General features: G+C 46.3%; 1 protein-coding gene across 1 annotated transcript; it reads left to right on the forward strand.

Annotated features, from left to right (window-relative positions):
* The first annotated feature begins 989 nt into the window (after positions 1–989).
* NRSN1 (neurensin 1) lies at positions 990–7,706 on the forward strand. Its single transcript, XM_015854779.2, has 3 exons — positions 990–1,186; positions 5,263–5,460; positions 6,158–7,706. The coding sequence occupies exons 2-3, from the start codon at positions 5,272–5,274 to the stop codon at positions 6,554–6,556; spliced, it is 588 nt and encodes a 195-aa protein (XP_015710265.1). The 5' UTR covers positions 990–1,186; positions 5,263–5,271; the 3' UTR covers positions 6,557–7,706.
* Positions 7,707–11,598: the final 3,892 nt, after the last annotated feature.

The following is an 11,598-nucleotide window of genomic DNA, read 5'->3' on the forward strand; positions in this document are numbered from 1 at the left end:
CTTAGGACAGTGTGGCTAGTAAACTGCACAGAGGATCCATGGATTTTAGCTGACAGCCAGCTGAACAAGTGTAAATGAGTGCTGAGAAGACCAATGGCATCCTGGCTTGTATTGGAAATAGTGTGGCCAGCTGGACTAGGGAGGTGGTTACTCCCCTGTACTAATGCCTGGTGAGGCTGCATCTCAAGCACAGTGTTCAGTTTTGGGCCCCTCAATACAAGAAAGACATTGAGGATCTGGACTGTGTCCAGAGAAGGGCAACAAAGCAGGTGAGGGCTCCTATGAGGGGCAGCTGAGGGAACTGGGATTGTTTATTTTAGAGAAGAGGAGGCTCAGGAAAGGCCTTATCAGTTTCAATGACTGACTCAAAGGAGTTTGTAACAAGATAGGGGTCAACCTCTTCTCCTGTGTTACTAGTGATAAGGTGCAGAAGAACTTCTTTACAGTAAGGGTGATTGAGCACTGGAACAGGCTGCCCAGGGAGGTAGTGAAGTCTCCTTCTCTGGAGATATTCAAGACCCGCCTGGATGCCTACCTGTGATACCTGGTGTAGGGAACCTGCTTTGGCAGGGGGGGTGGACTCGATGATCTCTAGAGGTCCCTTCCAACCCCTACAATTCTGTGATTCTGTGAGAGGTAATGGCCTCAAGCTATGCCAGAAGAGGTTCAGGTTGGATGTTATGAAAAATTTCTTCTCAGAAAAGGGGTGAGGTATTGGAACCGGCTGCCCAGGGAGATGGTGGGTTTTACCCTCTGCCCCGGGAGCACAAAGCAGCAGCAGAGCTGACCTTCCTTCAGTGCCTGTCCCGGGCTGTGCGAGTCTTATAGCCACGCTCCCCCGCCCACCGGCACGGCGGGACTCCTCGCTGACCCCCCCAGACGGCTGGCAGGCCCCAAGATCCCCCTCACCGCGGAGCCGGGCTCTCGGCTCCCACCTCCCTCCCAACACCGCCTCGCCGCGCCGATCCCCTCAGGGGCGGAGGCGGCGGGGCCGGCCGGCCCGGCGGCGGCGGCGGCGGCGTCTCTCATTGCGCAGGCACGGTGCGAGCGGCGCTCCGGGCCGTGCTTAATACGTGGTGTTTGAGGCCGGCGCGGCGCAGAGCGGAGATGGGACCGGGCCGAGAGAGCCGCAGCTAGCGCCGCTGCGGTTGCTCAGCCGGCTGAGGGGGAGCGGCGAGAGGGACAGGTAACCCGCACGGCCCCGCGGACAACTTGGGCTCGGAGCTTCTCTCTGCGGAGCCCGCCGTCTAAGCGGGGTCCGCTCTTCGTCTCCCGGCCGGGACCGCTCCGGAGGGGCGGCTCTTGTAGAGCGGGGCCCGCTGGGCGCTGCCGCCGGTCGGGTCCTGCCGGGTGAGGGGGGTGCGGGGATGTCGGTGGGCGAGCGGGCGGTCCTCCGCCGGGCTCTGCGCGCTGCCGAGTTGTTTCGTCTCGCAGACTGAAAGTAGAAAGGAAACACCGTTAGTTTAATCCGCCGCTCTCCAGCGAGAGAGCCCCGCTCCGAGCAGCAGCCCGAGAGCGGGCCCGGCTGATGCTGGGGCAGGGCAGGGCGGGCGGGGCTGTGGGGACGGACCGTGCGGCTGATCCAGGCCCGGTCCGATGGATGGCCCGGGGCTGCGGTGTGTGCTGGTGTGCGACCTTCATATCGGTCTCCTGTCGCTAAATTGGGGGATCGAGGGTCGCGATGTGCGTGTACGTCTGGACAAGGCAGAGGCTGCGTGTCTGGGAACCCGCTGGAGTCATTGCGAATTACGTTTGCTGTTCACAGCGGTGCGGCTGTGTGATGTCAAATAGCGGTGGCTCATCTGAAATCCCTCCCGCTTTTCTCTTTAGTTTTTTTGTTGTTGATATTGGTTTTCTTCCTGTTTGTTTGTTTTTGTGGGGTTTTTGAAGCGTTTTCAGTAAGAAGTATTGCAAAGTAATTGGAGAAGTTATGGGGTAGTTTATCAAGGAGGGTGCTCATCTCTTTATCTGCCTGCTCACCGATCCGGTCTCATCTCTCAGGATCAGTGGAGAATAGTAAAGCACAAAGTAAACAGGACAGCGTTTGCCATGGAAACAAAAGTTGCTAGGGGATGAATTGCTACTACGCAGTGGCGGGCTTGGAGCTGCCACCATCTGCCCCACGTGTTCCCAGACGCTTCGGGTTTAGATGCAGAAAAAAGGTGTGAAGATAAATGGCTTCCTGTGGCCTGGATGCGCGCTCTAAGCCTATGCTTGATGTAGGTCTGCCTAGCAAGTTTCCCAACATCTCAGCATTTAGTTTCTCAGCCACGGAGGTGAGACATGCAAATAGACACCGACGCTCATGAGGATGTGGCTACTGCAGTATTTATTCATCCAATGTAAATAGCTGCAGACGTGTTTCCTCCATATTTAAGTAAAAGTGATTTTTCTCACCATGCTCTGTTCCAGTTCCTCTGCCTTGTCAGTACATAGCAAGAACCACAACATGATGTTTGCACTGCAGCCGAGAGGAGAGACCATCTCGCTGCTACAGTGAGTCATGTAGGGCTGGGAAGCCTTCTTCCCATCTCTCTAAGGGATTAGGTTTTCCAAAAGGTATGAGATCTCTTATTGTAAGTGGAAGAGTCTGAGCATAAAGAAAACATGAAGTAAAACTACAGTTCTGCATTGCTTAGGAAGAATTGATGATGTGGCTTGATCTAGTCCTTTTTAGTATTGTTTCTTTTCAATTTAAAAGGTCATACTACTTGATGCTATCGCAGGTCTTTCAACCAAAAGATCATCCTTTTGTTTTGCTTTGTATTCAGTCTTCCAAGCTCTTATTTATCATTTTGCACATTATACCTCTGACCAAAGCCACCAATTAGCATTTCAGATTGATAAAGAAGAAGAACCCGCATAATATAAGTGATTATGTGCTATGTGTTTCCTGCAGGTAATTCTTTATCAAGCCATTAGAAACACCAAACCGTCCTGTATGTCTCTTGACAAATAAACATACAGACAGTGCTGTGAGTCCAGGAGAAATATATTTGCCCAGATTTCTGTCACATTACACTGTATTTTCTTGAATTAATAGTAACAAACTGTGGTTGCTGGTTCCTTCCAGACTTTGAGAGGGGGGAAAAAGCTCTCCAATTGTCTCCTGATGGCAGCTGGAGCAAAACAGGAGAGCTTTGACTTATGCCTTATCTGGCCATACTGGGTTTGGTCCTTCCATGCCCTGATGTTACCAAATCAGCTGGACCTAGGAACGGTGCCTTCTCTCCTGTTATTGTGTGATGTCTCCTGCTATACTGGAGTACTGTATGTATAGATGATCTTGCCTCAGTTCTCCTTTAAGATGATGTTGTTCTGTTTTTGGTTCACATTTGCTTCTTTGAGAAACATATTTCTGTACTGGATAGGCAGAGCTCTCTCAGTTCTTATTCTGTAGAAGATGGCAGCTAGCTTGGTATTGAAGACTTAGTAGCAGTAAAAAAATAGAGGACTTTCTTCTTCCCTTTCTTTTTAGTCAGGAAACAAACAGCAGGAGAGACTCCCAAGGGACATTGAAAGGCCTCTTTGGCAAAAGAACAAGCAGCCTTGAAAAACAGAATAATTGCCAGAGTTTCCCTGTAAGGTTTCAGGGTATGTTCTTGCGGTGTCATGCCCTCAGCAGTGGTTGGGCAGCCTGTCTGCCAGCTGTCTGGGCAGCTTTGCGCATGTGGTAGCCTGGATGCAAAGCTGACAGCTGATGCCATGCAGGCGTAAGACCTTCCTGCAGTCCCAAGGTTTCCATGTACCTTGCCTGGCAAGAACAGTGCCCCGTGTGTGCTCCGGAGGGCAGTAGCACTGCATTGTTAGCAGGGAGCAAGCAAACCCTCAGGCTCAAAGGCATGGGGCCTCCTGTTTCTGAGGTCTTGCTTCTGAGAGAGCTTTGAAACCTCACCATGAGTCATAAAGGAGAAGCTTGCCTTTGAGATCATGAAATCTCAAGCTAAATTCATATTAAACGTACAAAGTAAATAATAGCTGAGGTTACTGCTTGCAATGAAGAGAAAACAGCAAAGCCCTCTGTCACTTGACCAAGAATGCAGCCAAATTCCATAAGTCTAGGAGATCATGGTCATACCAGCACTGGTTTCAGAACCAAGGGCTTTAGGTGACTGCCATTCCTCATTGGTACATGGTGGCTCCTGCTTAAATTGAATGCAAAAGTATATATATATATTTTTTTCTCACATAGTCAAGCATCTCATACTCTTCAAGGTCAACCATTCCTGAAAGGCAAAGGGACCTGAACCTGCAAAATTGGAAGGTCCTGGTTGCAGTGACCACATGAATCCTTCCTTCCAAGTAAAATTGCAGTGGCATTTGGATGGACCAGTTGCAACGGTGCAAAGGTTGTAAATTGAGCTGTGACACTCAGATTCAGGTATTCATTAGCAGTTCCCTTTGGGTTAGGATTTTTTGAACTCTTCAAAGAGAATCAAGTCAACTTAAATAACACTGACCTGCTGCTTGAGTTTTTTTTTATACCTGCTGGTATTACTGTAATGAATTCAGTAGCGTCACACTTGTGCAAGTTCAGATCTGGGACTTGCATAAGTAAACACAAATTTTCTGTGTTATGATAACTTCAGTGAAGTGGAAAGAGTAGGGAACATTGTCTGCTATGAAAACAGCTAATAACATTCAGTTTTTTATTAAAAGTCAGCATGAGCCTGGGCACTGAATTCTCTAAGGGAGCATCAATTTGCTGCAAATAGAGTATTTGCATTTCACCCTTTGGTGAGCAGATCAGTGGTATCGTGGCATTCCATCTTATTTTTAACTATTTATATTGAAATGCAGTTTGAATCTAGCTAGGACTTATTTTTGCCAGTGTTTCTCATGGCTGTGAATGTTATCTCAGTGCTTAGTCCTACATTTCAGCTCGGGCAAAGACATTAAAGAGCTCACTCAGCAGCTAGAATATCTGTGAGGTTGCAAACTCCACTTAACTGATAGAGCTGGAGTCTGCCTGAAAGGCAGTATGAGCCCTTGAAAGATGCTGTCTGCCTAGAAGTTTCTGTTTGTTCAGTCTCCAGAGAAACCATCACTAAGTGTGAAGGATTGGGACCAGGCATTCTGTGTATTGGAGGGATGCTTCTGCAGAAACCTTCAGGCTCCAATTCACCCAGGTTTGCTTGAGCTGAGTCACTGCTCGTTACCAAGGCTGCTTTTCTTCATGTCACCTGGAACATACGTAGCCAACTTTCCTCTCCTTACCATGTCAATTATTAGATCCACTTTGCATGAAATCTCTCATTGCAGGCAGGAAGGATGAGCTCCTATGCTGACATCTGCGGGTCCAAGCATGTGCAGGGCAGCAGCGAGGGAGGTTACCAACGCTATGGAGTTCGGTCCTACCTGCATCAGTTTTATGAGGACTGCACAGCTTCAATTTGGGAGTACGAGGATGATTTTCAGATCCAGAGATCGCCGAGCAGGTGGAGCTCTGCATTCTGGAAGGTACTGCCCATTGCTGGTTATTGGGGAGAGAAACCCTGATGGTTTTATGTCTGCATGTAACTAATGATTTTAGATATTCATCCAGAAAACCCTAATTGCTCAGTTTTCATTGTGATGACTGAATAACAGTCTTTCTTAGCACAGGACTTGTTTGTCTGTACCAAAATACACGAGCTTCCAAGGGACTTCTGGAGTTCTTGGATCCTCTGGTTTCTCTGTCACGAGGAGCTCTGTCACTGAAACATACAAGTCTTATTATGGGCAGGTTTCCCAAATTCCAAGCGTAATACTCCCATCAAGTCATTACAGATGGTCATGGTAGGTTAACGGAATAACCCAGCCTCTGTGTGACCAAGCATCAAAATAAAAGACAACAGAAACCCAAGCAACTATAAGCCCTCCATGAAGATCAGGTGAGAGAATCTGAGAGTGCCAGATTCAGGTGTGGAAGGGATCTGTGGGGATTATCTAATGCAGCCTTTCTGCTCTGATGGTAGGGCCATCCTATATGAATCAGGTTTTGTACTTACTGTTGAATTGTGCTGGAAAAATTATAAAGCCATAGCTGACAAGTTATGTTGGCTTAAGAACATGGAACTGTAACTGCAAGACACTTAGAATGTAAAGGCTCTCTAGAACCACTTAATAAATTAAACCCTAAAAGATCGTATTCACTGTTACATTTTCTGTTTTCCAGGTCGGACTCGTCTCTGGGACGGCTTTCATGCTGATTGGTTTAATGGTTCTTGTAGTGGGTTTTCTTGTGCCACCGAAAATCGAAGCTCTCGGCAAAGATGATTTTGTTGTAGTGGATACCCGTGCCATTCAGTTTAATGGGTCCCTTGATATATGCAAGCTGTCAGGAGCAATCTTGTTTTGCATTGGAGGAACCGCCATGGCAGCGTGTCTGCTGATGGCTGCTTTTGCTAAAAGTTACTCCAAAGAAGAAAAGTACCTCCAGCAAAGATTTAAGGAGAGGATAGCAGATATAAAAGCCCATGCAAACCCAGTCACAAAAGCGCCAGCACCAGGAGAATCAAAGATACCTGTCACTTTGTCCAAAGTTCAAAACGTCCAACCTTTATCTCAAACCTGACCCTTTGGTTTTGTTTCTCACTTGCAGATCACTTCACTGGAAAATATCAGCTGTTGTTGGCATATGTGCTAGTCAATTACAATATCAAATGCTCTGCTATACAAATGCACAGCTGATCGGGAAGCTGTTCCAGTATAAATTTAGGATTGGAAAAAGCGAAATTATGTTATTAGACCCGTAACCAATGTATTCAGTGTGTCCAAACATTTTAATCCATGTTGAAACAGTAAGACCTTGCAACAGAGATTGGGTATTTCGCTTACCAGATTGCATCCCTTAAAAAATAGAAGGTGCATTTATGACAGCTATGCCAGGAATACCCTCCATCCCGCTCCTTAACACTGGGATGAGTTGGTGTTCTATTTTGTTTTCTCTTTGTCTATGAAGTACTTTTACTGCCTAGTTCTGCTATCCAGGAAGCCAAGATTCTGCCCTTGTAATTTGCACTTGTCATCCTGTCACATGCTACTGTCTGTGTTGAAGTAATAATGCACAGGTAAAACATACATGGCATTGGAGTGCCCTTAGTTGGATACTGGCACACTTCCCAGTAACGTTACTTTCTGGGAAAGGCAAATGATATTTGATCCAGAGTTACAACTAGTGTGGGAGCGCTGCCACTTTTCTCTTAGTCATCGCCCTGTTAAGAAAAATACAGAATAAAGATGAGGAGTTTGTATGGGAGGAGGAGCGTCGTACTTGTGTTCCTTTGGATTGTATTGTTTGTTTCATTACATTGTATTGTTTGAAGCCCCTACAGCTTTTCAGTTGTGGCCAGGCATGGATTCCTAGGTGTGGTTTGACGTGTCCAGGCCCCGTTTTCTGTCAGGACATTAATGCCAGGTCAGATGACCTTAACATACCTAAAGACGTTTTAAAATGCTGTTTATATTTTTATAGATTATAGAAGAAGTTATGCTTATCAGATACGTTTGTGTAACTGCTTATCTGAAGACTTTGTTCTTTCCCCAGAGTCCCTTCATTATTTTCTCACCCAGGGCAATTATGTCACTGTCTTAATCTATGGATTTCAATTCAACTGTATAAAGAAAGATGTGACCTTTGTACTCTCTGACGATATGTGCCACCTTATAGTTCTGTCTATTTTTTTGAATGGATTGAATAAAACTCTAGGCCTGAGCCAATCACAGATCTTGTGAAGAGTCTCTTTCTGGTCCAACAAGTTGCTCTGGTTCAGTTAGAAAGGAGAAGCTGGTATTTGCAGCTCATCGGTCTGATAATACAGTCTGTGTTTTCAGAGTTAGGAGGGCACGAGGAATCAAAAAGCTCCTGCACAGTAACAAGTATGTTGTAATAGCTTTGCTCCTTTCCTTGATAAAACACTTTGTGGTTTGTGCCTCAGTTCAGACTTCCAAGATATAAATAAATGGGAATGTATTTGGAAGTTTCAGCTGAGTTTGCAACTATTGCTGTGGCTGACAGCAGCATCAGGAGTCAAGTTTTCTTCTGAAAGAAATGAGAACTGCCTATCTGAGCAATGCAGGTGCAGCATCCAAATGGCAGCACTGAAATGTCCAGTTAAGAGCTTGTAGCAAGCACATAAGTACATAGAACACAATGGAGCATGTTTTGGGATGCTTCTGTAATTCAGTGGCAGCTATATATGAGATGTGCAAAAGCATGTTGCACCTAATGGTTAAAAAATAAGGTTGTAATCTCAGGGGAGGAGCAGATTAAGAATAGCGTGGAAGGGGAAAAGGTGAAGAGAGCAATAAGAAGAGGAGCTGTGTATTGTTTAAATAAGAAAGCCAGCAAGAACTTGATGGAGAGGGATGAGGAGGGGTGTGGATTGCTCACAAGGTCAGGGATGTGGATTGGATTGGCTCACAAGGTCAGGATTGGAAGTCGCTGCTGCTCATTAGTTCTTCCAGGTAGATTGCTTAGCACTTTCTTCCCCAGCTGAGAGGAATTTTGTTTACTACTACTTGCTTTCATTGCTGCCAGGTTATCAGTGTGTGGGCAGCAGAGTCAAGCTGTCCTGACCTTTTCAGTGCAATTTTTAGTTTAAGATTCGTTCATGGAGATGTGACATTTTAACTTTCACAGTGAGGTTCGCTGAAGGGAGCTGAGAATGACACCTCCTGCAGATGTTATTGGGTCCTATCTCTGCACCTGCATTTTGTTAATGCAATAGTGAAAGTCTGACTGAAAATCCGTCTGGAAAAAAAACAAACATGACAGGTTTGGCTTATTTACCCCGAGTATAGGAGTACAGCTCTCCATATGCACCCCACACGTAGGTGCATGTATGCAAAATTTTATCCAGAGGACTAGTGACCTGACAGCAAACAGAGCTGCAACGAGCATTTGGTTACACTGTGCATCATTCCTGCAGAACTGAACGTGCTTTGACAGTACGAGAAAGGATGAGTCATGCATGGCATTACCCAGCCCTGGGAGAAAGAAAAACCCTCAAGGATTGTACTAATGCTTGTTGGGATAGGAAAAGGCACTGGAGATTTAGCAGCTGTGGCAAAGCTGGTAACACTGTCACGGAGAACATTGCCACATGTATTTCATCTTGTTAAACCCTTGTTTCAGTTATTTAGAGATTTTCCAGCCTTGAGAATTTGGAAGGCTGAGTCGTTCTGCAACAGAGGCTCTGTGCCACAAAGGGCTTTTCTGGAAATACTGAGCACCAGGTTATTCTGTTATTATTAACAAGTCACAGACCAGAAAGTGTAGGACTCATTAGAAACATTTTTTGGGCTTTGATTCCCTGTAATACTGTAACACCCTCAGCCTTTGGCACAGGAACTGAAGCATCAGAGGAGATGTGCTTTTTGCTGCTCCCATGGAAAATGCCAGTGATGCAGCCTCCAGCTGGGAGCAGTGAGGGACGGCCCAGCTCCCTGGAACCTTCCAGTGAGGCTGAGGACACCCTGTCCTTCATTTATCTTTTCCCTACCATTTATCTTTTCCCATCCCCCCCAAAATCACAGAGCATGTACACTAGGGCTGTCTGGGACTTTATGTACAGACAGTGGTTGCCATCACCTTTCCAAAGGATACATTAATGTATTAGTGCAAATAAAATACAGCTTGAACATCAGGGACTTTATTTCTCTCTTGTTGACCTCCCTGCTCAACAGCCTGATTGGTTTATTCACATTCACCCTATTTCTCCCACTTTTAGCCTTACATATCTTTAAATTTCAGTGAATCCCCATTTCTCCCAGCATTTTCTCTGCAATTGTAGCAAAAGAAATAGCACTTTTCAGTTTGACTGGTAATCAGTGAGTTAATTTTGATTAATGCATGCTCTCCTGCTGGTTAGGTCTGTATTCTCTATCATACTGTGCAGGTAAAGCTTCTCATCTGTTTGCTCCTCCTCCCTCCGGGCTTTCTTGACCCTTCTATTTTCAATTTGCCCAGTGAGTCACAGCCTAAGGCAGAGAAGCTGAAGCATCCTCAACTCCTGAGCTGCCTGATAAGCACATTTAGTTCCCAGTCTCTGCTGTGGCCTCAGCCTGCCATTTCCAACTATGAGCTTTCTAATCACGCACAAGTGCAAGCAAACAGCTCTTCATGAAAGCAGCAGAATGGGGAGGCTACAGCACCTTGACCAGCAGCCAGAGGAGAGAGTCTTGGCAGGCAGAGAGCAGCACAAAGCCTGCATGCTGGGGAGCCTGGTGATCAGCTCCGGAGGCTGTGAAAGCCTGTGATGACAGTGAAGACTGCAAGAAGCAAAGCTGGAGGTACTTTGCCAGTAGCCTTCTACCAAAGGGCTAAAATAAAAACATTAGCACATCCACTCACTCATTCCAACCCATCACACTGCCATTATACAACAGGCCGCTCTCTAAGCTCTCCTGGGCTAGCAATACAACATAACATGATGCTCTATACAGAAGCAACATCTGGGTTTTTTAAGTCATCCTCAGAGCACAGTATGTCCCTGAGGAGCATCATCACAAATGGGGAGACCCCTGTAGGATCCTATTTGCTGTACTTGCATTTTGTGTTCCTTGTGCGACCTTCTGATGTCCTGGCAAACAATCCACTCACACCCTTAATTTCCTCCACTCTTATCAGGACGCCAGGCAGACCACACAGTGCATGCTTCCTGTATTAGTTCACTTGATGTACATTAAGCAGGGCAAAGCTCAGCTTTGCTGTTAGATAATTTACAGAGGGACTGTTATGAAAATAAAGTCTGCATATTAACAGTAAGTCAGGCATTTCTCATGGCCACGCAAACAGAAGGGACAGCATGTAAGGAACCGGCTTTATTGTTTTGTCTAATCATTTGCAGCTGGTTTTTGAAGGTCCACTTTTTCCATCATTTACCACGTATGGGTTTTAGCAAATAAAGATGGAGGATCATTTTTAAATGCATCTAATAAGCCAGTCGATTTAATGATACACCAGATACGCCGCTCCGATAATCACTTATGCCTTCAAGCTGTTGCCTAGCTAAAAGCTGCCTCCAGCCGGAGGCCACACAGATGAGCCAGCCAAGTCCTTTCTGGAGGTCATTATTTCCCCGCCTCTGCTTTTCTACTAGCTGCAGCACTTGCTGCCCTTTCTCTCCCTGCCTCACCTAGCAACCTTGTGCCCTGACATTTCTCTCCTAAGCAACACGTGTTTGCTGACATCTTGCTCAAACTTATTCAGTTCTCACCTGACTCCTCACAAAGTGATTTCTTTTCAAACTGGAGCAAAAATGCCCTGAGACAAAATCCTTCTGCTGAGCACATCTCTGCTGTCTCCAAGAAGCGTAGATGGTCAGATTACCCTTGTACCAACCAGACAAGCTGGTGGGTGTTCTGCCCTGCTTTCTCTATAAGTGAAACAACCAAAACCAAGTGGGCTCACCTGCACCTGACCCTGCACAGCAAGCCAAAGCAAGTCAACACAAAGCAGAGCAGAGGAGGTCACTGTGACCCAGCAGTAGCTTCTTTCAGCTCTGTCCTGCAGCTGAGCTCTGAGGGCAGGTGAGTCTCCAGAAATATTCCAAAACTGCTTTAAGATCTGCACGCTTGCCCTGAGAGCCAAGACCTCCAGTTTCCCATCAGTAA

Source organism: Coturnix japonica, chromosome 2 (assembly GCF_001577835.2).
Source record: "Coturnix japonica isolate 7356 chromosome 2, Coturnix japonica 2.1, whole genome shotgun sequence".
In the NCBI taxonomy this organism is placed as follows: domain Eukaryota; kingdom Metazoa; phylum Chordata; class Aves; order Galliformes; family Phasianidae; genus Coturnix; species Coturnix japonica.

What these genes read in the sequence shown, in the direction of transcription:
- NRSN1 (XM_015854779.2), top strand. Translation starts at nt 5,272, where the DNA reads ATGAGCTCCTATGCTGACATCTGCGGGTCCAAGCATGTGCAGGGCAGC. An exon ending in GGAGCTCTGCATTCTGGAAG is followed by an intron (nt 5,461 to 6,157) that starts GTACTGCCCATT and finishes TCTGTTTTCCAG; the next exon opens with GTCGGACTCGTCTCTGGGAC.